Source organism: Oncorhynchus masou, chromosome 24 (genome assembly GCF_036934945.1).
Source record: "Oncorhynchus masou masou isolate Uvic2021 chromosome 24, UVic_Omas_1.1, whole genome shotgun sequence".
In the NCBI taxonomy this organism is placed as follows: Eukaryota; Metazoa; Chordata; class Actinopteri; order Salmoniformes; family Salmonidae; genus Oncorhynchus; species Oncorhynchus masou.
In genome coordinates this window covers 91,188,346-91,215,848 of record NC_088235.1, presented here as the reverse complement: position 1 = coordinate 91,215,848, position 27,503 = coordinate 91,188,346, and the positions used below count along the sequence as shown (strand labels likewise).

Below are 27,503 nucleotides of genomic sequence, written 5' to 3'. Positions count from 1 at the left end.
ACATTCCCCCAGCTCAGAGGAGAGTTCTCAGCTCTCACTAGTGTGGTGTACCAGCAGCACAGCCTCTGTAGACCCAGTCCCATCTACGCCATGGCAACAGCTGATTGGACCAGGCCAGCTAGGTCAGAAAGGACATGCTCAGTGTGGGAATGCGATGAGGTAAAAAGGCTGTAGTTTCCATGACATCCTGGAGGGAGGGACAGAGGGTTTCTGCACGTTCCAGAACACAGGGTTTTCCCATACATACAGAATTATCCTGGTCCCCAGGATTCATCAGTTCACTAACACATGGGTTAAATGAGGATATCTCAGTTCACATGAGGAGACTTTTCAAACTGCCTGATTGCTCCTGACATAACTCCTGACATAACGCCTGACATAATATTTCAGGAGTGTTTGTTTATGTCTTACTGTCATGTCAAAACCCATGTCACAATCTACACACATCCATCTGTATTAGACACTGATGCTACTTTTCTAGTTGCTCTCATGTCAATCATTTGGGTGTGAAGTGAACATACTGCACCCTGGAGACTTTGATTGTTTTGTGAAGACAGCAACAGTTACACTCTAACCACAATAAAGTGAATCCAAGTCCTCTGATCTATGAGCACAATCACTGCAGCCACAACACCACCGTCTAATCTCCAAACAACATCTACTCCCACTGAAAGGGAGGCAACTCTAATCAACAAACAATTACAACCCAGGAACATGGAACTCTTAGAATGTAATCAACAAACAAGGACAACATCTCATTAACTTACAGGCAGCTCATTGCCAAACAAGCACTGTGACCAGCGAGCTGCTATCATCAACAGTGCTGTTAAATCAACAAACAGGCCCTGGAGGGTAGAAGTAGGCCTAATGTCTGTTTCAGCTTGGTGTCTGCTCTGTGAAGCAGGGGTCCAATTATGTGCACTGGAGAGCATTTAAACAGCCAATTGTGTCATGTGTTTGGCTTGTGAGGGGAGCAGGGCAGAGCCTGAGGAGAGGGAACGCTAATTAGACTGTGGTAATTAGGGACTGTGAATGCCGGATCATCACGAGGCTGGCATCAACACTGAGATTGCACTTAGTAAGTGCATTCATATGTACACACAAAGAAAGACACATACATACACACGCACACACATGAAAGCACATGTGCGCTGCAAGTACACAGTCTTCAGCATGGTTGGAGACTCTTGTCCTCAATAATTGCTCTTGTCTTTTCCTTCTCCCCATTCCTCTCTCAATGGCTCTGGGTCTCCTGATGGAGAGACATACAAACTTAGTCTTGCTCAAAGTTCCTGATGTGCAGTGACTTTGAGAGTCCAAGGACAGGCACAAATTTCATTTTTTCTTTTAACAAGTCAGAAACCTACAGTATTTTTGGCTCTAGAGAAAACCTTGTTCCTTCTGGAGCCACTCTTTTCCTCTGCAGAGTCTAGCCTCTATAGTAGAACAACAGTGCCCTCTAATGTCTTACGTGCCGTACAACCGGAACTCTCAGCTTTTAACCCACTGATCAACACCCAGATAAATCTCTAACCCTTTGGAATGGTGGAGCATACCTTCAATTGACAACTCTAACTCACCCATGGGGAACAGGACCGTTTTTTCTTTCATGCACTATGGGGGGCACTGGTACTGTAAAGGGTGATGGAAGGGTGATTTGCTATAGTCGGGAGAGAGAGAAGAACATTGAGGTCCAAAAGGTTCCCTGCAGTAAGAACAACTTCGACCAGCGTTCGTTGAGAACACAAAGTACAGCATGAGTAAAATAGAGTAGGGCTTTCATGCTGAAAATAAAAGGTCTGCTGCTTATGAATTCATAGCACGGTCTGCATGCATTATACCAAACAGTGCTTTCTAATTTTCGTGTCGACTTGAGTCCTGAGCCATTCTGTAATTACATTGCTGTAGTCTCTGTACTGTACGTACGGCCAAGGCCAAGGCTGGGGGAGGTTATGTGATACCCTGGCAACGGCAGTTTATTTTTTTATTTGACCTCATGGTCAGTGAATCAGTCTTTCTAAAACAGTGCATCTCAGTAACTTGTTTGGTATGTTCCCGGTTGGCCTGTCTCTGCTTGGTCTCCAGACTCCGGCAAGGACATGGAACAACATTGAACAAACCAAAACCACATTGTTAATGGGAACATTGCAAATGCAAAGATATTTCAGCTCAAATCTTTTTTTGTTTACCACTACATTTAGCACACACACTCACACACTGTTTGGGGCTAAATTAAATACTATAGTGCACAATGATTCCAGCTGCCAAAGACACGTTTCAAAATAGTGATTTTCCTAAATGCATGTTGTTTTGGGATCGTGTGTATATAGTAAGCCACATACTTAGGACAAAGTCAAACCATTTCAAGTTTCCGAAAATATTTTGTGCATCACTTTTTATCAAATATATCGCTCCAAATCCTTCCAACCACTCATCTAGCTAATATCACAACACACACACAGCAACTGATTACTTTACAAACTGCATGCTAAATCATTATTCTCAGCAATTCCAAATCTCTCTGGTTTTTGGCACCATGTGTCACCAACTTTGCCACCATGTGTCTTACAAGAAAATCATTGACTTAAAAAAAACATTCCACCAATATATCCACACTGTTGATAAGCAGGTCAAGACTTACAATCAAAGGAATTCAGAAAGAAAGAGGGGTCCTTAAAACCTAGGTCTATCAAGGTTCAAGGTCAGAGATTACATCTAAACTAAATGTCTTGGAAAGTGCTACTGTGCAGGTCTTAATGTCTAGTTAAGAACCACTAAAATAATAAGACACAGCCTACACCTATACATAGTAGTGTTGCAGCACCCTGAAAGGATTGTTCAATCAGCTGCCAGTCTATGGATACTGTCATGGTAACATACACCTTCCCTCCAGTATACTGAAACTCTGGAGTAACGTCCACGACGAGAGGAATCTCAAGTCATCTCAACTGACAATGAAGACAGGATTCAGTCCATTAAAGTTCAAAATCAGACTTTGTTGCAAGAGAAAAGTAAACACTAAATCACACATGTACAGCTTTCCCAGCTGCTATTTTCTTGCATCATAAAAACACTGGGCTTCCCAAAGAATGAAAGTAAATCATATCTAAACAACCTTGATATTTGTGACATTCTTTTAGAGTGTTAAGCCTCAGTCGTCTGAGTAACTTGGGAGAGTGTGTGTGGGGCTGCCAGAGTGAGAGCGAACAGGACTGTAGCTCCTGCTCCTGCTTCGCCACTGGAAGACAGCAGAGAAACCACATGAATCATGTGTTGTGATCATGTGGTAATTGCTAAAGCAAGGTCTATGATTCTACAGTGATTTTTTAGGGAATGAAGGTGTATTAGTACCAGAGCTCCTCTCCTGGTGACGACCTCTCCCTTCACTATGACAGTGTCCCCCTCCACTAGCGCTGGCCACACATGGTACACCACCAGAGGAGCAGTAAACTCAGTGTCATAGCTATGACGATACCTGACAGAGAGAGAAAGAGAGAGAGCAGACGAGAGAGGGAAAAAGAGAGAGGGAGAATGGAGTGTAAATATACGTCAAGGGTGACATCAAGTGGTAGGGATAGGAATTATATATCTCATCTTGTTATTGTTACTTCATGAAGTCAATGGATGCAGACTGACTTGTTGTCGCTGTAGAGAGCCAGAGTTCATGAAGTCAATGGATGCAGACTGACTTGTTGTCGCTGTAGAGTTCCAGAGTTCATGAAGTCAATGGATGCAGACTGACTTGTTGTCGCTGTGGAGTTCCAGAGTTCTGGGTCGCTGGTAAAGGCCAAGTCCAGAGGAGAGTCCAGTGTCTGCATGGTGAACGTCACTCTGCATGTCTCCCTGATGAAACTGCTGAGTAGGACAAAGTCCACCTCCGGAGAGAAGGAAATCCGTGGGTTCACATTCATGGTGTTGATCACGTCCTGGGAGTGGGAACAACATTACAATACACTCAGACACACACCTCTTAGTAACAAACACTCAATGAACTACAGTGCATGAGACTCTTTAAATTGGAATGTAAAGGTGACTGTAATTCACAGGTTTTTGTAATATGTCAGACATATCAGTAAGAGAGAAAAGCGTAGGCCATACATTAACACTGGCATGCACATCATAGAGGTCCAGGTTCCTGACGATGTAGTCCCACCACCGACTCCTCCAGGATCTCTGGCCCCAGGTGGGAGGGAGACAAGGTCTTCCTCCCACGCAGCTTGAACTGGCAGTAGGCCAGCTTGGCTGTCTGGAAGGCCTCCTGATAAACATAAACACACACACACACGATTAGAGATACTGTATGGAATAGGAGATTTACAGAGAAACCAAAACCTCAGGTCTGACATATCAAATTCACAGGTTGTACTGTCTGTAGAATTATTCCATATGTACAGGATGTCCAGATTTCATACCACAGTGGCGATGAAGATGATTCTCTGGACCATCTCCAGGTCGTCTATGTAGCGTCTCAGCATGCTCTGGGCCTCCAGGCGCTCCACGGCATACAGGTCACTGAATCGGGACACGAGCCGATCGTGGCGAGACGAGTTGTTGAGCTGGGCCCGGGTGGGAGACTCACTCCTCAGGGGGCTGGAGTGGTGGCTATGTCTGGGCAGGGGGCTGGTGGAACAACTCCTCACCAACCTGACAGAGATACAAAGGGAGAGTGAAGGGAATGTTGGAGAGGAACGTGTTCAAAATATCATTCAAAAGAGGATAGAGGCAAGTAAAAAATACAGAATCTTCAGCACATTTTGGGCCATATTGTGGGAGGAGATACAGTGGGGGCAAAAAAGTATTTAGTCAGCCACCAATTGTGCAAGTTCTCCCACTTAAAAAGATGAGAGGCCTGTAATTTATCATAGGTACACTTCAACTATGACAGACAAAATGAGAGAAAAAAATCCAGAAAATCACATTGTAGGATTTTTAATGAATTTATTTGCAAATTATGGTGGAAAATAAGTATTTGGTCAATAACAAAAGTGTATCTCAATACTTTGTTATATACCCTTTGTTGGCAATGACAGAGGTCAAACGTTTTCTGTAAGTCTTCACAAGGTTTTCACACACTGTTGCTGGTATTTTGGCCCATTCCTCCATGCAGATCTCCTCTAGAGCAGTGATGTTTTGGCGCTGTTGCTGGGCAACACGGTCTTTCAACTCCCTCCAAAGATTTTCTATGGGGTTGAGATCTGGAGACTGGCTAGGCCACTCCAGGACCTTGAAATGCTTCTTACGAAGCCACTCCTTTGTTGCCCGGGCGGTGTGTTTGGGATCATTGCTGAAAGACCCAGCCACGTTTCATCTTCAATGCCCTTGCTGATGGAAGGAGGTTTTCACTCAAAATCTCACAATACATGGTCACATTCATTCTTTCCTTTACATGGATCAGTTGTCCTGGTCCCTTTGCAGAAAAACAGCCCCAAAGCATGATGTTTCCACCCCCAAGCTTCACAGTAGGTATGGTGTTCTTCGGATGCAACTCAGCATTCTTTGTCCTCCAAACACGACGAGTTGAGTTTTTACCAAAATGTTCTATTTTGGTTTGATCTGACCATATGACATTCTCCCAATCTTCTTCTGGATCATCCAAATGCTCTCTAGCAAACTTCAGACGGGCCTGGACATGTACTGGCTTAAGCAGGGGGACACGTCTGGCACTGCAGGATTTGAGTCCCTGGTGGCGTAGTGTGTTACTGATGGTAGGCTTTGTTACTTTGGTCCCAGCTCTCTGCAGGTCATTCACTAGGTCCCCCCATGTGGTTCTGGGATTTTTGCTCACCGTTCTTGTGATCATTTTGACCCCACGGGGTGAGATCTTGCGTGGAGCCCCAGATCGAGGGAGATTATCAGTGGTCTTGTATGTTTTACATTTCCTAATAATTGCTCCCACAGTTGATTTCTTCAAACCAAGCTGCTTACCTATTGCAGATTCAGTCTTCCCAGCCTGGTGCAGGTCTACAATTTTGTTTCTGGTGTCCTTTGACAGCTCTTTGGTCTTGGCCATAGTGGAGTTTGGAGTGTGACTGTTTGAGGTTGTGGACAGGTGTCTTTTATACTGATAACAATTTCAAACAGGTGCCATTAATACAGGTAATGAGTGGAGGACAGAGGAGCCTCTTAAAGAAGAAGTTACAGGTCTGTGAGAGGAGGAAATCTTGCTTGTTTGTAGGTGACCAAATACTTATTTTCCACCATAATTTGCAAATAAATTAATAAAAAATCCTACAATGTGATTTTCTGGATTTTTTCTCTCATTTTGTCTTTCATAGTTGAAGTGTACCTACGGTGAAAATTACAAGCCTCTCATCTTTTTAAGTGGGAGAACTTGCACAATTGGTGGCTGACTAAATACTTTTTTGCCCCACTGTAAATGGATATGAGATTTACCATGTATATGCGTGTCCTGCTCACCTCTCTTGCAGCATGCTCTTCTCTGCTGTGAGGAAAGACACCTCATCCCTCAGCAGACGCCCCTGACTCTCAGAGTCATCCAGAACATTCAGCTTCCTCTTATAGGTCTCCACCTGGTCACGGGCCGCACGCAATCTGACACACAGATACACACCATAATAACCTCAGAACATGCACATCAATAAGCCAAAGACGACAAATAATACTCACATGAAAATTGTACTAAACTGTATTTATTCCATTCCTTTAATTAGATTTGTGTGTATTAGGTAGTTGTTGTGGAATTGTTAGATGACATGTTAGATATTGCTGCACTGTCAGAACTAGAAGCACAAGCATTTCGCTACAATAACACCTGCTAACCATGTGTCCGCCAGTCTGTAAACCCATTTAACATACCAGTAAGTGAATACAACTTAGACCAGAAAGTTAGTCATACATTACCTGGTGTAGACTTATGTGATCAGATTTAAATGAGTAGGTCCATTGTATGGATTAATAGTGCAGACTTAGTGCAGACTTACTCCTGTTTGCGAGACTCCAGCTGCAGGGGAGTCAAGCACAGCGTGCACAGAGTGTCCATCTTCTGCATGTCGCTCTCATGGGTGGCAGACAGCACCCTGTTCTTCCACTCCTTCACAGACTCCTGCATGAGCATTTATCCTTGACTATCACTGTCTTAATCACAATGTGACAGAACAGAATATAATATAACAAATAACTTAATATAAATTATTTGTATATAACAAATAATTTTATCTCTGTACAACCATAACAGAACACAGATGATTTCACCTGAATGAGGTTGAGGCTGGTGTTGTTGGTGACAGAGGAGGTTGCCATGGGGAAGCAGATCCTAAGCCATGGCAGCAGGCGTGAGTTGAGCACATCCACTCCTGCATATTGACCACCTAACTCAAAAGAAAAAGAGGCATTATTAGACAATTGTTTGGGTAAGGCAAAAAGACATACCCTCTCTAGCAGTGAGGTTGAGGATGGTGAATAGTTGTCCCTGTATCTTGGAGGTGAGCTTCACCAACTCACAGCACCTGTTCAGATTCTTGTCACAGGAGATGACTTAGGAAGGTGGCAAACTGGGTTGATAATAATGACCCAACACAAACTGGACATACAATTTAAAGCTAGTCCTTAACTGAAACAAAGCGGTCGCCCTGCCTCTTTTGGTAAAAGCTGAGGGATGGGCCTGGAGAAATGTAACCCCTCTCAAATTCATAGACAGAGATATTGATGTAAGGACTATATCCATTGTATCAAAATGATAGTTTTAACCATGTTTACTTTTACAATGTTTACAAACATTGGAGTCAAACAAGCTTATATTTTGGGTTTTGATGGGGTGTGTCTGACAGTTGAACTAAGTACATGAGGCTTTTATATTGTTCATGAATCAGTGGGGCATAGGTCATTCATTTATAAGTTTAAAAATAGATGTAGCAACTAAGGATTCTAGCTTTTATTGTAATCTCAGCTGTGGGGTCAATTTAGGAGACTTTAGTGATTATCTTTATTAATCATATTGAATCCAGGACATGTGCATATAAAATGACTTATCTGTAACTTCCAGTGAGTCAAATGCCCTAGTTGTTCTCTGAAGTATGATCATGCATTGGTCCAATTAGGACATGCCTTTCAGGTTCCTACCAAAATGCTCGAGGGGCTTGCTCGAGACACTTGAATTCAGTCACAAGGAATGGTTTCACGGTTGCCACGACGGCTGGCGTCGATAGCAACCAAACTCCTAAATCAATGTCATCAAAACAAGTGAATCCCTTTACTATTACAGTGTTACAATTCATTGCATACAGTGTAATAAACATGCCAACGTCAAATTAATGTAATATATTTGAATACATCTAATTAAGTGTGGTGTAATCAAGTAGGCTAATCAACTTATTTTAGAGACATGTTTGGATTTTTTATTTAACTAGGCAAGTCAGTTAAGAACAAATTCTTATTTACAACGAAGGCCTACCAAAAGGCCACCTGCGGGAACGGGGTTGGGATTATAAATAAATTGAATAAAAATATTGGACAAAACACACATGACAAGAGAGACAACACTACATAAAAGAGACCTAAAACAACAACAACACAGGATAACACAGCATGGTAGAAACATAAAAAGAGACCCTAGACAACAACAGCATGGTAGCAACACAACACGACATGGCAGCAGCACAAAACAGGGTACAATCATTATTGGACACAGACAACAGCACAAATGGCAAGAAGATAGAGACAACAATACACCACGTAAAGCAGCCAAACTGGACAGACATTTTAAGGACGAAACAAATGATCAAGGGAAGAAAACATTTGATTGAACCCAAGTGATTCATTCAATCGGCTATGGAATTCCACACCAATATCATATTTCTTACAGACTACTATTATTTAGACAACTATTCATTTACATATAAATACCAATTGTAGCCTTATAAAGGCCTAGTTGGTTCCTTTTCAGCCAAAATATGTAGGTAGTCCTTGTACCAGGACTCTGCATAACGCTGAAGGAAGATGTGTTCACCAGCTTCTTAGCGAATCGGCCATGTCTGCTCCACTCCCTAAACCCCTGAAAGGTTTAACGCTCCTGTACAACAGTGGGATTTAATATTGGGCGAGAGCCCCGGTGACAGGCGCGGGCTCCATTTTTATACCAGCTGTAAAAATGATTGCCCTTGGCGTTTTGTCCACCTTCGTTACAACCAGTGCCAAGCGCAACCTCAGTTGTGGCAACGGTTTTTTACTCAGAATACAGAGTGAGAATGTTTGTTGAAGCTTGCATTGTTTTCAGTGATAGTCTGGTTATTCCCGAGAAAGAGGTGGATAGGATAGCCCACATACAGAGGTGCTTCTACAGTTAGCTCCTTTATGATACAGGTGTAGTCGGCTGTCTGTGATGTAAACGAGACCATTGTAATGTCATACTGTCACAAACGCGTGGGTGTTGTGTCAAGCACAGGAAAAAACAGTGGAGCATAGACAAATTTCCCTAATGAATTTTAGGCCAGTAAATTACACTTATATTTTTGTCCACATAGTTTTCTTTTCTTTAGACTATTACCTAATGAAGTGGCCATTTTAACATTTGGATAAATTAGAATTTTCTAACGTTAATATTATTAAACTTCTACAAGCATAACATGCTCTGTGTAATTGGTGGACAAATGGTCTGGGCACTCGTCTATTCGGAAGCCCCGCCTGCAAGTTATCTATGAAAAAAACATGAATGGATGATTTATGTGGACTTTTCTATTTTGGAATCCTGCTGCTGGTCTTCTCTATTGGCTGGTTTAGCCAGGAATGAACCATCTGTGATAAACATGGACAACTATCGGCGACAGTGATCCAGCTATGTGACATTTTGATACAAATGCCTCTAATTGAGCATTATTCTTTTTTTCTCTCATATAATTAGTCCACTGACAAAAAAAACTATTAGCAAGTATTAAACCGGACAGTTATTTCTTATTTTATTCATTTGGATGAAGTGGTCTCCTCCACTGTCTTTCCCGACTCCGGAGCTGCCAACCGCAGTCGAAAAGGGAGGGTCAACATGGCGTCTGAGCAGGTCTGTTTTCAATAGCCTAAGACATTCTTGTTTTTCTGTATGTCTTATTCGCGGTTTGCTTTTCAAACGTCTGGGGTTTAGATTTAAGCATCTACATCAATACGAACTATTTTGAAAGGATTTATTTCAGTCGGACGTTGTAAAGCGGTTGCGGAATATTCATACGGTTTTACTCTTCCCAAGCCCTTTATAATGTTTTTTTTTATGATAGGCTATCGCTTGAAATAGCGGATGATTGGCGCAGTTTTCCACGGCATTGGTCAATTTAAACTGGTTGTATTATCCCAAAGCATAAGTTATCTTTTAATCTGAGTTGAATATGGACATATTCACATTTGTTACGGGAAAATACGAGTGATTTATTTTTAGTCATTGCACACAGACAGAGAGACTCGGGTGTTTAATTGCGTGCATTCTTTAGAGCAGTCCGTCTATCCAGCGACGCCTGCGTTAACGCTAATTAAATACAATGTGGTAGTTTCAGTGTTACAATATATGGTTCTGTTTCTCTGTAGTGAGATACATATATTTGTTGTAACTACATGTGGTAGTTAAATAGACTGTCAATTGGGTTGTTACAATGTATCAACTAGATTAACTAGACTGCAGAGTGAAATACAATAACATGTGGTACTGTAGTTTCAGTGTGATAGCTAGAACTCTCTTCACGTTTCGTCTCACACAGTGAAGTCCATGCTTTGATTAATGGGGACCACCCAAAAGTGGTGTGTAGATGTCGCAGCATCTACACACTTTACACCTGAGCCTTTATACTGATGTTTACTGTTGTGTCTGAAGGAGAGTTCCAACGGGCCTGTGAAGAGGTCGATGAGGGAGAAGGCCATCGAACGGCGGACCACCAACAAGGAGCACAACAGCAACTTTAAGGCAGGCTATGTGCCCATAGAGGAGGAGCGCCTGCACAAGACAGGCCTGAGAGGACGCAAGGGCAACATGGCTGTCTGCATCATCATCCTGCTCTTCCTGCTAGCACTCATCAACCTCATTGTGAGTGCCCAATTACACACAAAGCTCCTCTGCATTATGTAATCATCCTTGTGTATCTGAATTAACTTTTAACTCAGGCTAGTAGCATGGCACCGGAGAAGATGGCTGACGTTTTACGTGCTCCTAACTGAATGTGTTATTTTGTTTGGTTGATTGTAACTTATTTTTTAAAACTTATTCTGTACATAATGTTGCTGCTACTGTCTCTCATGACTGAAAATTACTTCTGGACATCAGAACAGCAATTACTCACCACGAACTGGCAGAAGCATTTTTTTCCATTTTAACGAGTACGACGAGCCCAACATGAAGGATATACTGCTTACCCGTGAACAGGCCCAAATCCCTGTCATTTGCGTGAAGAGTGTAGACTGTAGTGGAGCAGGTTGAGAGCTTCAAGTTCCTTGGTGTCCACATCACCAACAAACGAACATGGCCTAGCACACCAAGACAGTCGTGAAGAGGGCACGACAAAACCTATTCCCCCTCAGGAGAAGGAAAAGATTTGCCATGGGTCCTCAGATCCTTAAAAGGTTCTACAGCTGCACCATCGAGAGCATCCTGACTGGTTGCATCACTGCCCGATATGGCAACTGCCCGGCCTCCGACCGCAAGGCACTACAGAGGGTAGTGCGAGTGGCCCAGTACATCTCTGGGGCCAAGCTTCCTGCCATCCAGGACCTCTATACCAGGCGGTGTCAGAGGAAGGCCCTGGTAATTGTCAGACTCCAGCCACCCTAGTCATAGACTGTTCTCTCTGCTACCGCACGGCAAGCGGTACCGGAGCACCAAGTCTAGGTCCAAGAGGCTTCTTAACAGCTTCTACCCCCAAGCCATAAGACTCCTGAACATCTAATCAAATGGCTACCCAGACTATTTGCATTGCCCCCTCTCTTTTACACCGCTGCTACTCTCTGTTATTATCTATGCATAGTCATTTTAATACCTCTACCTAATGTACATTTTACCTCAATTACCTCGACTAACCGGTACCCCCTGTATATAGTCTCGATATTGTTATTTTACTGCTGCTCTTTAATTACTTGTTCCTTTTATATCTTATTCTTATTTGTATTTTTTAACTGTATTGTTGGTTAGGGGCTTGTAAGTAAGGTCTACACCTGTTGTATTTGGCGCATGTAACTAATAAGTTTTGATTTTGATTTGATTCACATGGCATCATGGTAATGTTAGTTATGGTTATAGTTATAACTAGTTATGATCATGACAATAATCAAATCAATATCCAAATATCTGTACATTTTCCCAACTATTAGATCACTCTAGTGATCTGGACGGTGATACGAATCGGGCCTAGTGGTTGTGACAGCATGGAGTTTCATGAAAGTGGGCTGCTGCGTTTCAAACAGAAGGCAGACATGGGCGTGGTCCACCCACTGCACAAGAGTACTGTGGGGGGCAGGAAGGACCAGGACCTGGTTATCACCGGCAACAACAACCCGGTGAGCTCAGGCAAAACACACTCACTTAGGCAAAAAACAGTCAGTTAGTCAAAACCCATTCACCTAGACAACACACACACACACACACACAACACACAGGCACAAACACACACTGATTAGATTCAGAACACACAAATGCATTGTTGTAACTAGTCTACACATACACACATCCCCAATACCCAAATATAAATATATTAACCTTTTGCTGCGTTGGGCTAAATCAGTGTTTCTTGGCAGTCTTAAGCAACTCTACTTTGAAACAAAAGTATACACCTCAAACACATGGTTATGGGCTTAAAAATACTTAAATATCACAAAACCATTTGACATAGAAACACCAGATTTTCAGCTGGGTTTAAAACAACGTTTTAATTATTCAATTATGAAAAATATGAATAACATTCCACCCATGAGGCCACTGGGTCATTTGACTGCAGAAAAGGGCTACTCAGACTGTATGCTCTTACATGTATATGTGTTCCAGGTGGTGTTCCAGCAGGGCTCCACTAAGCTCAGTGTTGAGAAAGAGAAGACGTCCATCACCAGTGACATGGGCATATCCTTCACTGACCCCCGCACTCAGAACACTTTCTTCAGCACAGACTTTGAAAACCACGAGTTCCACCTGCCCAAAGGAGTCAAAGTACTCAATGTGAAGAAGGCCTCCACAGAAAGGGTATGTTTCAGGGTTACAGAAGCTATCTAATAAAACATGTAATTAAACTGTAGGATTGACCTTGCAGTGTGTTAATGTAGATCAAATACATTCTAGAATCTGTTCCTGTCATTGATGAACATCTTGAAAAATCCCAGAAAAAGTGAAGACTCTCTTTCAGATCACCAGCAACGCTTCCTCTGACCTGTCCATCAAAGGGGACAGCAAGGCCATCATCCGTGGCAACGAGGGGGTCTTCATCATGGGCAAGACAGTGGAGTTCAGGATGGGAGGGGACATCGAGCTCAGAGCTGTGAGTGTCACCCCTTACCAAGTTTGTAATACATGTATACAATTTGAAAGTCTATGGTGTAGTGTATTCCATTAACAAACATGGTTAACAAGGTACTTCCCTTTGCAGGAGAACAGTATTATTTTGAATGGATCTGTGATGGTGAGCGTCACTCGCATGCCTAACCCCCCAGTGGGGGCCAATGTGTATTTCGACGAGGGTCTGTTGAGGTACAAGCTGTGTATGTGTGCAGACGGCACTCTGTTCCGTGTCCAGGTGAAGTATCAGAACATGGGCTGCCAGACCTCAGACAACCCATGTGGAAAGGCCCACTAAAGAGACTGGAACACAAACTGATGTTACACCATCCATCCTCTCCAACAGTCAACAGATGGTCTGGCCAACCAGTGTTGAAATACCATAGAATGGTGTACAGTGCATACTCTATATGCATTCAAAATGTAGCACACCCAGAAACACTCTTTTTTTTATGGTGGTCTTTTTGTTTATCTGCATATTCACCTGGCCAAATATATCTAAATAAGTGCTAAAGTATTATCATTGTTTTTTTTCTGACTATATGAAGTAACAACAGAAGCAGCACTTTACCAAGCCATCCAGTATTACCAGTATTCTGGATATTACCAGTATTACCAGTATTCTGGATATTTCTATTAATCATGACATTTATATTTCCGCTGGCAGCTGTTTGTGACTCAAATACAAGTCACCCTGCATTAGGCATCAGCCACTGATCACATAGTGTGGGACACTATATTTATTTATTGATTATGGTTAATTAGGGAGTTGGAGTTAGTGGGATATGTGTGAAATAGGAAAGTTAATTTTAGCCATTCAGTATTGCTGATTGCAGGAGATAATCTGTGCATGTTTAAAGGTCTAGTGTAGATTTTCATGAGTTGACTCTCTGTTAGGAGAATTCTAACAGACTCTCTCAGCACTCTACATTGCTATCTACATCTGCCTTCTCATCCTATACGTGCCAAACACTGTCTCTGTGTCTTCACAAAGAAAGAGATTAGAGTATCTTTAGTTATGATGCCTAATTGAATTAATTTCCATGTGTCTATAATATATTGCCTAATGTTCAGAAAAGGGAATATACACTATATATACAAAAGTATGTGGACACCCCTTTAAATGAGTGGATTTGGCTATTTCAGCTACACCCGTTGCTGACAGGTGTATAAAATCGAGCACACAGCCATGCAATTTCCATAGACAAACATTGGCAGTAGAATAGCCTTACTGAAGAGCTCAGTGACTTTCAACATGGCACCGCCATAGGATGCCACCTTTCCAACAAGTCAGTTAGTTAAATTCCTGCTCTGCTAGAGCTTCCCCGGTCAACTGTGCTGTTATTGTGAAATGGAAACGTCTAGGAGCAACAATGTCTCAGCTGCGAAGTGGTAGGCCACACAAGCTCAGAACGGGACCGCAGAGTGCTGAAGCACTTAAAAAAACGTCCGTCCTCGGTTGCAACACTCACTATCAAGTTCCAAACTGCCTCTGGAAGCAACATCAGCACAATAACTGTTATTTGGGAGCTTCATGAAATGGGTTTCCAGCCGCACACAAGACTAAGATCACCATGCACAATGCTAAGCGTCGGCTGGAGTGGTGTAAACTTTGGAACAGTGGAAACGTGTTCTCTGGAGTGATTGAATTATTACTTCACCATCTGGCAGTCCGACTGATGAATCTGGGTTTGGCGGACGCGAGGAGAACGCTACCTGCCCGACTGTATAGTGCCAACTGTAGAGTTTGGTGGAGGAGGAATAATGGTCTGGTGCTGTTTTTCATGGTTCGGGCTCGGCCCCTTAGTTCCAGTGAAGGGAAATCTTAACGCTAAAGCATACAATGACATACTAGACAATTGTGTACTTCCAACTAAGTGGCAACAGTTTGGGCAAGGCCCTTTCCAGTTTCAGCATGACAATGCCCCCATGCACAAGGTGAGGTCCATACAGAAATTGTTTGTCAAGATCGGTGTGGAAGAACTTGACTGGCCTGCACAAAACCCTGACCTCAACCCCATCGGACATCTTTGGGATTAATTGGAACGCCGACTGTGAGCCAGACCTAATCGCCAGTGCCTGACCTCTCTAATGCTCTTGTGGCTGAATGGAAGCAAGTCCCCGAAGCAATGTTCCACCATCTAGTGGAAAGCCTCCCTCAAGAGTGGAGGCTGTTATGGCAGCAAAGGGGGACCAACTCCATATTAATGCCCATGATTTTGGGATGAGATGTTCGACGAGCAGGTTTCCACATACTTTTGGTCATGTAGTGTACTTGCACTAAGATACACTACAGATTAATGCAGTCAGCTGTTTTTTTTTCTTTTTCTGTGGTATTCATGAAGCTTTTGTTTGTTTCAATTATATTTGGTTAACATGGGTTTGAAACATACTATTGAGTGATTTTGTGCAATATAACATGAAGTGGCAATACTATAAGGGTGATGTTTATCTATTTTGAGCTCATTGGCATTTGTCTAACATGCTTAAATTGTGTATTAAATTATTTCTACGGTAACAATGTGCTTGGAGAAATGTGATCGTCATCTCAAGCAACAATATGGACTCCATGCTTTAATAGATGTAGGAATTCATTGTTTTTCAATGGAACCTTGAGAATGAGCTTTTGGAAAAGATCAATGATTTAACTTATGTTTGTTTAAATAAAGGGATATTCTGTGTTTGGAAAGCCCTGTAATCTGTATTGCTTCTTGTCTCGCAGTTTTATTTTCACATTTGAAAACTGCCCTATTTGTACCATATCCCACAATGACACTTCCAAGTGGGCAATGCATTTACAATGTTCTAGCTATATTCTACATCTACTACATTTACAGTGTACTAGCTATATTCTACGTCTACTACATTTAGTGTACTAGCTATATTCTACGTCTACTACATTTACAGTGTACTAGCTATATTCTACATCTACTACATTTACAGTGTACTAGCTATATTCTACGTCTACTACATTTAGTGTACTAGCTATATTCTACATCTACTACATTTACAGTGTACTAGCTATATTCTACATCTACTACATTTACAGTGTACTAGCTATATTCTACGTCTACTACATTTACAGTGTACTAGCTATATTCTACGTCTACTACATATACAGTGTACTAGCTATATTCTACGTCTACATTTAGTGTACTAGCTATATTCTACATCTACTACATTTACAGTGTACTAGCTATATTCTACATCTACTACATTTACAGTGTACTAGCTATATTCTACATCTACTACATTTACAGTGTACTAGCTATATTCTACGTCTACTACATTTAGTGTACTAGCTATATTCTACGTCTACTACATTTACAGTGTACTAGCTATATTCTACATCTACTACATTTACAGTGTACTAGCTATATTCTACATCTACTACATTTACAGTGTACTAGCTATATTCTACGTCTACTACATTTACAGTGTACTAGCTATATTCTACGTCTACTACATTTACAGTGTACTAGCTATATTCTACGTCTACTACATTTACAGTGTACTAGCTATATTCTACGTCTACTACATTTACAGTGTACTAGCTATATTCTACGTCTACTACATTTACAGTGTACTAGCTATATTCTACGTCTACTACATTTACAGTGTACTAGCTATATTCTACGTCTACTACATTTACAGTGTACTAGCTATATTCTACATCTACTACATTTACAGTGTACTAGCTATATTCTACATCTACTACATTTACAGTGTACTAGCTATATTCTACATCTACTACATTTACAGTGTACTAGCTATATTCTACGTCTTCTACATTTACAGTGTACTAGCTATATTCTACGTCTACTACATTTAGTGTACTAGCTATATTCTACAGCTACTACATTTACAGTGTACTAGCTATATTCTACATCTACATTTACAGTGTACTAGCTATATTCTATGTCTACATTTACAGTGTACTAGCTATATTCTATGTCTACTACATTTAGTTTACTAGCTATATTCTACGTCTACTACATTTACAGTGTACTAGCTATATTCTATGTCTACATTTACAGTGTAGTAGCTATATTCTATGTCTACTACATTTAGTTTACTAGCTATATTCTACGTCTACTACATTTAGTGTACTAGCTATATTCATATGTCTACTACATTTTACACAGTAAAAGGGCACAATAACCCAGATTACTTTTATAGCATGAAATCTGTTCCAATCCAGTTATTTATCAATCAATAATAAATCCAAGCTATGGCGTAGTTGTCCTTTTCATTAGTTTCTGGCAGCACAGTTAACTGTGAAAGACAAGAAAACAACATCCTGGTGAGACATTAACCACGCCATGTAAATGATTGAGGGAATCAGCATAACGTTTATGCCATTGTTGTGAATGCATGTCTGACTCAACATGTCAATACACACTGAAGACTTTGATCTGAAACTACAGGAGAAAAAGTTGTTGAAATCTGCTACCTTTGCCAATGTACTTGGGAGCGACTGAAAGTCAAGTTTGTTTTGGTTGTATACAATCAGACACGGAGGGGTGAGTGAGTTTTTTTCACGCATTCATTTACATTTGTGTGTATGACGTGTGTGAATATTGTAATGCATGTTTCTAAATTTGAGAGTAATGCATGTGTTTGGACTTTATTTGGATGCTGTTGTATGTGTTACTCTTGGTATATTAGGGTATATCTATTGAATTTACCTTCAATACTGTATGTGTTCATACATTGTCTTTAATGTTGAAACTCACAAGTCACTAACATTAGTTATCTCTTTTAGTTCTACCTATGGGCACTGGGCAGTTTGTGATGGCCGTGTCTCAGTGGATGTTCTGTACTGCAGTGCTGCTCCTCCTCGTCCAGGGGCTCCAGTGTTCTCCGACTCCCCCTGCCTGTCCTGAGTCCTGCCTTTGTCAGAGAGGTCCTCTGTTAAACTGTTCCTCTGCTGGCCTTTCCAAGGCCCCACAACACATCCCTTCCACCGTAAATGATCTAGACCTATCTCACAACCTCCTGAACTCCCTTGAACCCTCGTGGCCAAGTTGGGGGCTTAATAATCTATGGCTTGGACACAACAGCATCACTCACCTGTCTCTGTGTGTGGGGAGGAACTGGAGGGGTAAACATGGGAGAATACTCCTCTCACACAACAGAGGAACATGTGTATCCTGGGCCCCGGCCCTGCAGCTGCTGTCTGCTGAGAGGAACCAGCTAGAGATGATCCCTGAGGGTGAGTCACACACACACTCTAACACATCAGGAATTGCCCATTATTTTGCCTACCATGGCTAGAAGATCTCTGTGTCTTTGAAAGAGGGGTGTCAAAGGAGCATAGGAGGTTTAATGGGTGTGTGCGTGTTTTTGCTCAGTCATCAGATCTCAACCCAATTGAACACACCTGACAAAGTGTTTTCTACAACCATTAACAAAACACCAAATAATGGAATTTCTTGTGGAAGAATGGTGTCACATCCCTCCAGTAGAGTTCCAGGCACTTGAAGAATCTATGCCAAGGCGCATTGAAGCTGTTTTGGCTTGTAGTGGCCAAACACCCTATTAAGGCGCTTTGTTGGTGTTTCCTTTATTTTGGCAGTTACCTGTGCATTCGGAAAGTATTCAGACCCATTGACTTTTCCCACATTTTGTTAAGTTACAGCCTTATTTTAAAATGGATTTAAAAAAAATCATCATCAATCTACACACAATACCCCCTATTGACAAAGATAATTAAAAATCAATTTATTAAAAATAAAAACAGAAGTGCCTTATTTACGTAAGTATTCAGACCTTTGCTATGAGACTCAAAATTTAGCTCGGATGCATCCTGTTTCCATTGATCATCCTTGAGATATTTCCACAACTTGGAGTCCACCTGTGGTAAATTAAATTGATTGGACATGATTTCGAAAGGCACACACCTGTCTATATAAGATCCCACAGTTGACAGTGCAGTTTAAAGCAAAAACCAAGCCATGAGGTCGAAGAAATTGTCCGTAGAGCTCTGAAACAGGATTGTTTCAAGGCACAGATCTGGGGAAGGGTACCAAAAATGTTTTGTAGCATTGAAGGTTCCCAAGAACACAGTGGCCTCCATCATTCTTTAATGGAAGAAGTTTGGAACCACCAATACTCTTCCTAGAGCTGGCCGCCCGGCCAAACTGAGCAATCAGAGGAGAAGGGCCTTGGTGAGGGAGGTGAACAAGAACCCGTTGTTCACTCTGACAGAGCTCTAGAGTTCCTCTGTGGAGATGGGAGAACCTTCCAGAAGGACAACCATCTCTGCAGCACTCAACCAATCAGGCCTTTATGGTAGAGTGGCCAGACAAAAGCCACTCCTCAGTAAAAGGCACACGACAGCCCACTTAGAGTTTGCCAAAAGGCACCATAATGACTCTCATACCATGAGAAACATGATGAAACCAAGATTGAACTCTTTGGCCTGAATGCCAAGTGTCACTTCTGGAGGAAACCTGGCACAATCCCTACGGCGAATCATGGTTGTGGCATCATCATGCTGTTGGGATGTTTTTCAGTGGGAGGGACTGGGAAACTATTCAGGATTGAAGAAGAAAGGAGATGAACAGAGCAAAGTACAGAGAGATCCTTGATGACAACCTGCTCCAGAGAGCTCAGGACCTCAGACTGGGTCGAACATTCACCTTCCAACAGGACAACGACCCTAAGCACACAGCCAAGACAATGTAGAAGTGGCTTTGGGACAAGTCTCTGAATGTCCTTGAGTGGCCCAACCACCAGGATCTGCAGAGAAGAATGGGAGAAACTCCCCAAATACAGGTGTGCCAAGCTTGTAGCATCATACCCACGAAGACTCAAGGCTGTAATCACAGCCAAAGGTGCTTCAACAAAGTACCGAGTAAAAGGTCTGAATACTTACAGTACCAGTCAAGAGTTTGGACGCACCTACTCATTCCAGGGTTTTTTATTTATTTTATTATTTTCCACATTGTAGTATAATAGTGAATACATCAAAACTATGAAAAAATACACATATGGAATCATGTAGTAACCAAAAAAAGTGTTCGACAAATCAAATTAGATTTATATTTCAGATTCTTCCAAGTAGCCACCCTTTGCTTTGACGACAGCTTTGCAGACTCTTAGCATTCTCTCAACCAGCTTCACCTGGAATGCTTTTCCAACAGTCTTGAAGGAGTTTCCACATATGCTGAGCACTTGATGGCTGCTTTTCCTTCACTTTGCGGTCCAACTCATCCCAAACCATCTCAATTGGGTTGAGGTCGGGTGATTGGGGAGGCCAGGTCATCTGATGCAGCACTCCTTCTTGGTCAAATAGCTCTTACACAGCCTGAAGGTTTGTTGGGTCATTGTCCTGTTGAAAAACAAATCATAGTCCCACTAAGTGCAAACCAGATGGGATAGGGTATTGCTGCAGAATGCTGTGGTAGCCATGCTGGTTAAGTGTACCTTGAATTCTAAATAAATCACTGACAGTGTCACCAGCAAAGCACTCCCACACCATCACACCTCCTCCTCCATGCTTCACGGTGGGAACCACACATGCGGAGATCATCCTTTCACCTACTCTGCGTCTCACAAAGACACGGCAGTTGGAACCAAAAAAATCGCAAATTTGGACTCATCAGACCAAAGGACAGATTTCCACCGGTCTAATGTTACTTGGCCCAAGCAAGTCTCTTCTTTTTGGTGTCCTTTCGTAATGGTTTCTTTGCAGCAATTTGACCATGAAGGCCTGATTCATGCAGTCTCCTCTGAACCGTTAAAAAAAAACGCAACACCTCGCGGCACAATGCCTCTCCCCTATTTGACCGAGATAGTTTGTGTGTATACATTGATATGTAGGCTACGTGAGCCTTTTTAATAATGTATGTAGTTCTGTCCTTGAGCTGTTCTTGTCTAATGATGTTCTGTATTATGTCATTCTGTATTATATTTCATGTTTTGTGTGGACCCCAATATGAGTAGCTGCTGCTTTTGCAACAGCTAATGGGGATCCAAAAAAAATACCAAATACCAATACCAAACATTTGATGTTGAGATGTGTCTGTTACTTGAACTCTGAAGCATTTATTTGGGCTGCAATTTCCAAGGCTGGTAACTCTAATGAAGTTATCTTCTGCAGCAGAGGTAACTCTGGGGCTTCCTTTCCTGTGGCGGTCCTCATCAGAGCCAGTTTCATCATAGCGCCTGGTTTTTGTGACTGCACTTAAAGAAACTTTCAAAGTTCATGAATTTTCCGCATTGACTGACCTTCATGTCTTAAAGTAATGATGGACTGTCATTTCCCTTTGCTTATTTGAGCTGTTCTTGCCATAATATGGACTTGGTCTTTTATCAAATAGGGCCATCTTCTGTATAACACCCCTACCTTGTCACAACAACTGGCTCAAACACATAAAGGAAAGAAATTCCACTATTAAACTTAAGGCATACCTCTTAATTTAAATGCATTCCAGGTGACTATCCCATGAAGCTGGTTGAGAGAATGCCAAAAGTGTGCAAAGCTGCCATCAAGACAAATGGTGGCTACTTTAAAGAATCTCAAATATAAAATATATAGTTTAACACTTTTTTGGTTACTACATGATTCCATGTGTTATTTCATAGTTTTGATGTCTTCACTATTAGTCTACAATGTTGAAAATAGTAAAAAATAAAGAAAAACCCTGGAAGAGCACGAGTCCAAACTTTTGACTGGTACTGTTAAGATGTTTTATCAAGGTTTAAGATAAATGATTAAATAACTCTACCCAGAAACTTAACCATTAGAATTAGAGGTTATGTAGCATGAACAAGGAGTAATTAAAAATAATAAAAAAAACAGCTCCAACTAGGTTGGAGGGGGGAAGAGAGGAATGCATGTGTGTGCCTAACGAAAACAAAGAGGATCCTTAACCTACGTTTGAAACGACCCAGCTATATATATATGTTGTGAAGATAAAATAAGACAGCGAGAGCCCCTCCACATTTTTCGTATCTGGGGGGGACTGGAACTGTCTGCTAATTGGTAATACACTGTGGTGAGACTTCAGGAGATAATCCAGATATAGTGTGTAATGTATGTGCGTTAGTGCGTTGGAATGGACTTTTGAAGCTGCTTTGTCAGAGAAGAGGAGGGACATCTAAAACATTATTGGACGAAATGTGAGGTATATAAACCAATGTACATGGTTTTATGACCAGAGCGCTCTCGAGAATAAATGTTATTGGCTAATTTTGATGGACTGGTCTGTCTATTTTATGCAAATAAGAATCTTACAAATTCTTATAAAACAGTGTTTTAAAATTGAATTGGTTGTTGAACACATAAGATGTGATATTTCTGATATTTTTATAACATTTGCTAAACTTTCCAAAAAAACAGTTTTTTGTTTTGTCTTTATGGGCTATTGTGCAAAGATTAAACAGGAAAAAAACAATTTAATCCATTTTAGAATAAGTCTAACGTAACAATGTGGAAAAGGTCAAGGTCTAAATACTTTCTGAATGCAACGTACACGCATGAACACCCATACTCTTCTGAATGCAACGCACACGCATGAACACCCATACTCTTCTGAATGCAACGCACACGCATGAACACCCATACTCTTCTGAATGCAACGTACACGCACATGCATGAACACCCATACTCTTCTGAATGCAACGCACATGCATGAACACCCATACTCTTCTGAATGGTTATCCAACATCATTAGGACTTTGCGCTTTTCGGAAATGATTAAACTGGCCCAGTCAATCACAAAATGAATTTGACAAATCATTGTACAATCTTCAGCCAATTGTAGACGCTGTTTACTGACATTCCAATGGTTCATCAGAGGGTGTAAAAGTGTAATGATTGTGTTTTAAAGGAGGAAAATGCCTCAATCATAATTTTACAGTAGTATTATCTTACTTTTTAAAAATGCCATCAAAGGAGTTGAACCTTTTAGTTGTGTATACATTCACTGATTGTGTTTTCTCCTTGTTTGAGGTTTGTGAGGACTGTCGGCAGTTGCTCTGTGAGACAGAGGCCTCTCCGAGCTGTTTGGTATTCTGCTCAGTCTCCTAGCGCTCCTCTAAGGAAGCCCAGACCCACAATGCCTCACTTCAGCACAGCAGTGTCAGCCTAGTGAAAAGAGGAGACCGCAGGAGAGACTGAAGATCAGTGTAAACTAAATTCTGTCAACAGAAATCCTTGGCCTGAATCAGTCAGAACATTTCCATTTTAGCAGACACTCTTATCCAGAGTGATTTACAGGAGCAATTAGGGTTAAGTGCCTTGCTCAATGGCACATAGACAGGCTTTTCACCTCGTCATCTCAGGATTTGAACCAGCAGCCTTTTGTTACTGGCTAAATGCTCTTAAATCACTAGGCTACCCAACCCTAGTCATTTGTTTATACTCTAGCCAGGACATACTGTTTAGCATATAATTAATTCAAAACAAATCTGTGCCAAGTACAAAACCATTTGATTGTCAATAACTCAGTGTCCCCAATGTCTTGTAGTGATAATGCCTCTGCGTCTTTGTTACCATCACACCGTAGTACTGTACACCGAGATGTCACCACAATGGCCCAGGGAAGTAAACCCTATAGTGGGGGTAAACAAATGCTATCAGTGCCTCCTAGTTCAGTCATGTCAGGTATAGGGAGCAGGTGTTGCTGTGGCTTCCCAGACAGGTAGGCAGGGACATGTAAGGGCAGGTATTCATTCATCTCAGGATGGTCTCCTGCTCGTAAAGCTATGGGAAGAATGTCATGTCAGCTTATTGCCCACATACAGAACAAAGATGAGAATGGGACTTCATATAGTCAACCACCTCATGATTACCATCCTCTGTGCATTACTGATGACAAACAGGTGCCATCCTAATCATCTGTGACATACCACTAATGTGAGGACTATGTTGGTGCGCTGTCCACTAGGCCTGAGAGGCAGTGAGTTCCTGCAGGTGCTTCAGCTCTCCCACAACAGGATCTCTGGCCTTCAACCTGGAGATCTTTGCAGGTGCCCCCATCTGAGAGAGCTTTGCCTGCAACACAACCACATCTCCAACCTCCACCCACATGCCCTCAGGGACCTCCCAGAGCTCAGGGTAACTACAAATCATTAATAGTATCTACTGCATCACAACATGTTATCTGGTTACCACCTGACCCAAACCTCACCTGAGCTCAGTACTAGAAAACAGATTTCTGACATACCTATCATTTTCATAATGACATCCTTCAAAGGTCCTGGATCTGAGCTTCAACCTGTTGACCACAATCTCTCCATCCGCCTACCTGTCGCTACGTAACCTGAATGCCCTGGTGGAGGTGAGTGGTAACAGGTGGAGGTGTGACTGCAGCCTGCGGAGCGTGAGGAGGTGGATGGCCTACGATAGGCAAAGGGCCCAACAGCAGATCTGGAGGGGGGTGGTGTGTTCCTCCCCGTCCACCCACACAGGTAGAGACCTGCTACACTTGGAGGACAGTGACCTCACCTGCTCTACAGCGGAGAACAGGGAGGGGCTCCACCAGGATGTGACAGTGACTGAGGGGACAGAGATCCTGCTGCCCTGCGGCACCCTGCGGCAAGGTAACACACCCAGACAGGAAGCTGCTGCCTTTCACCTGTTGCATTACACCAATATTACATTTGTTTGTAACAACTTACATTTCAGATCAATCATATAAGATGTGATGTGAATAAAGTAGCAGCCTTAATGATAAAAAAATGTAATCATGCTTGGCTTGATGACAGTAATACACTGATGTATTTGTTCTAGATTCAACATGGTGGACGACTAATGGACAAGTTCCTGGAAGTCAGATGGGCCTGCTGATCAGTGACATCACAGAGGAAGACGCAGGGCTGTACGTGTGCATGTCTGGGCCAGAAGAGCAGTATATATCTGTATTTAACATCCATGTTCATAAGACACAGAGGAAAAGCAGAGGCGCCAGGAGTTTACACTGGGAGAGGAAGCTGATAAACACAGAGGTAGGCAGCCTAACGAGGGAGGGTCAGGGGACAGACCTGAACTCTCTAGATCTCCACAGGGCTTCTCAGAGAACACAGTCTGACCTGGTCCTGGCTGTCTGCCTGTCTGTATTCATCACCTTCCTGTTAGCATTTATACTTGGTGCTCTTGCCAGACCTCTTCTGGACCCTCTCTGGAGGAGGTGCTGTAACCGTACCAAGCAAAGCTCCTCCCCAGCCCAGTCGGTCTCCTCTGCTGGGCAGGGCCCCTACGACAATGGCGCCTATTCAGATGAGGCGCAGGAGGAACTAGGAACACACAGGGAGAGTAGAGTGACATTCAGAGGACATCCTTCAGAAATAAGGGATCAGAGTAGCATTCCATACTATGATACGGTGGCCAATGGCAGACAGGACAACCTCACTGGGGAATATGATGCAACATATGAGAATGTTTATGCAAAGGATATCTCACACCCCTCCCTTGAGGTCCATCACCCACCTAACGAGAAGCCCAGGGCACAGGACTCTGTCAGCTCAGGCAGCTCCCGACAGGACAGCCCAAAGACAGACACCCATAGCGGAGAATTCTCTGATGTCTCTCTGATTGAACCACAAGTGGGTGCTCACCCAATCCATACCCACCATGGCATGGAGTTTGAACCCATCCCTGACCCAGAACAGTTGCAGGGATATTGAAGCTCGTCCGTGTCTTCACACTCTGACCAGGAGAGGCCGGATAGGGATCAGGATATGCACTGGCCCAAAAACTATTTGGCTCAAAGAGAAGAGAAGTGCAAGACCCAGAACAATCCCTGGGAGCATCAATCCCTCCAGAAGGAAGATGACTCCTTTGAGCAGAGTTCAGATTTCCCTATGGTTAAACAAATTGATGTGCCACAGATCCCTGGATTTACAGCTGAGCCCTTTACGGATTGGAAACCAATCAAGGCAGATCCAAACCCCATGGAGCCTGAGCTGTGGAATGACAGTGGAGAGAGCTTTGAGTTCCCTGATTCTATCCGAGGTGCATCGGCACAGTCCAGCAGTCAAGATCTCTCGGGTTCTGCTTTTGACGATCAGTTGAGAAAGAAGTATGAACAAGCTCGGAATGAAGAACCGCTGGTGAAAGACCAGAGGGAGAATAATAAGCTGCTGGAGCTGAACCTAAGTTACAGTGGGAATGAACCTACAGTGTACACTGTGAACCCAGAGACAGAGGTAGTGAAGGAGAAGATGAATGTCCAGAATGTGGGTGAACTGATACAGGAAGTTCAGAGTGCTCTGAAAACACAGGAGTGCTATGATATGTCCAGTGATCGTGGGGATGAACCCACAAAGTACACAGTGAATGAGGAGGATTCAGCTCAAGTTCCAGATGTCATGTACAGGGATCCATCTCTCAGTCTTGGAGACACTGTCTCTTTGGTGCCAAGGAAAACTCTCAATATTGGCTTTAAGAAATACACCAAGCCCCTTCCACAGCTGTCTTTGCCAAAAACATCCCTCCCTTTCTCTACCTCTTCAGACTCTCAAACTCAACTCTTCTATGTCCCCCCACTTGGGAGACGTCTGGATAGCCATCCCCCTCAGGAAGCTCCACCTGCTGCCCCAAGAACACCCCCACCCTCTGGTTCATCCTCTTCTGGAACCGGGAGCGAGGATGAGACTACAATGAACCGAAAAATAAAAGACAAATCTAAGATCCCTGACGTCACATATAGGGATTACTCTCTCAGATCTGGAGACACATCAACTAAAGTATCTTTCTCTCCAAGAAAAGATCTAAATATTGGCTTCTCCAGCGAGAGTTCTCAATATCAACATGAGTCTGTGACGAGGTACGAGAGTGTCTCCAGAACAAAGGGTGTAGACTTTGATGAAGACAGCAAGCTTCGTCCCCAAATGTCTTTGCCCAAAACATCACTCCTTTCCACCACCTCCTCAGACAGGGTCAGAGCTGAGGAGCCATCAGTTAAAATCTACATCCCTGGACTTAGGAGGCGTCAGAATATTCAGCCCCCTCAGGATGCTCCACCTGCCAAATCATCCTGTTCCAGCTGTGAGAGTGGAGATAAGACTCCAAAACACACAATGAAAC

The 27,503-nt window shown here is 42.5% G+C and overlaps 2 protein-coding genes and 1 pseudogene across 2 annotated transcripts; 2 read left to right on the top strand and 1 right to left on the bottom strand.

Moving 5' to 3' along the window:
• Positions 1-2,922: 2,922 nt before the first annotated feature.
• On the bottom strand, positions 2,923-9,087 carry LOC135511476 (mitochondria-eating protein-like; annotated as a pseudogene).
• Positions 9,088-9,744: 657 nt separating this feature from the next.
• On the top strand, positions 9,745-16,154 carry sgcb (sarcoglycan, beta (dystrophin-associated glycoprotein)). Its single transcript, XM_064935633.1, has 6 exons — positions 9,745-10,009; positions 10,808-11,017; positions 12,295-12,480; positions 12,965-13,156; positions 13,317-13,448; positions 13,557-16,154. The coding sequence occupies exons 1-6, from the start codon at positions 9,995-9,997 to the stop codon at positions 13,761-13,763; spliced, it is 942 nt and encodes a 313-aa protein (XP_064791705.1). The 5' UTR covers positions 9,745-9,994; the 3' UTR covers positions 13,764-16,154.
• Positions 16,155-17,842: 1,688 nt separating this feature from the next.
• Positions 17,843-26,101, top strand: LOC135513004 (leucine-rich repeat-containing protein 66). The gene is made up of 5 exons (XM_064935620.1): positions 17,843-17,988; positions 18,231-18,680; positions 24,364-24,533; positions 24,673-25,018; positions 25,209-26,101. Exons 2-5 carry the CDS (start codon positions 18,239-18,241, stop codon positions 26,099-26,101), a joined length of 1,851 nt encoding a protein of 616 aa, XP_064791692.1. The 5' UTR covers positions 17,843-17,988; positions 18,231-18,238.
• The last annotated feature ends 1,402 nt before the right edge of the window (positions 26,102-27,503 follow it).

What these genes read in the sequence shown, in the direction of transcription:
- sgcb (XM_064935633.1), top strand. An exon ending in TAGCACTCATCAACCTCATT is followed by an intron (nt 11,018 to 12,294) that starts GTGAGTGCCCAA and finishes CCCAACTATTAG; the next exon opens with ATCACTCTAGTGATCTGGAC. An exon ending in GGGACATCGAGCTCAGAGCT is followed by an intron (nt 13,449 to 13,556) that starts GTGAGTGTCACC and finishes TTCCCTTTGCAG; the next exon opens with GAGAACAGTATTATTTTGAA.
- LOC135513004 (XM_064935620.1), top strand. Translation starts at nt 18,239, where the DNA reads ATGGGCACTGGGCAGTTTGTGATGGCCGTGTCTCAGTGGATGTTCTGT. An exon ending in GGGACCTCCCAGAGCTCAGG is followed by an intron (nt 24,534 to 24,672) that starts GTAACTACAAAT and finishes CATCCTTCAAAG; the next exon opens with GTCCTGGATCTGAGCTTCAA. An exon ending in CTGCGGCACCCTGCGGCAAG is followed by an intron (nt 25,019 to 25,208) that starts GTAACACACCCA and finishes TATTTGTTCTAG; the next exon opens with ATTCAACATGGTGGACGACT.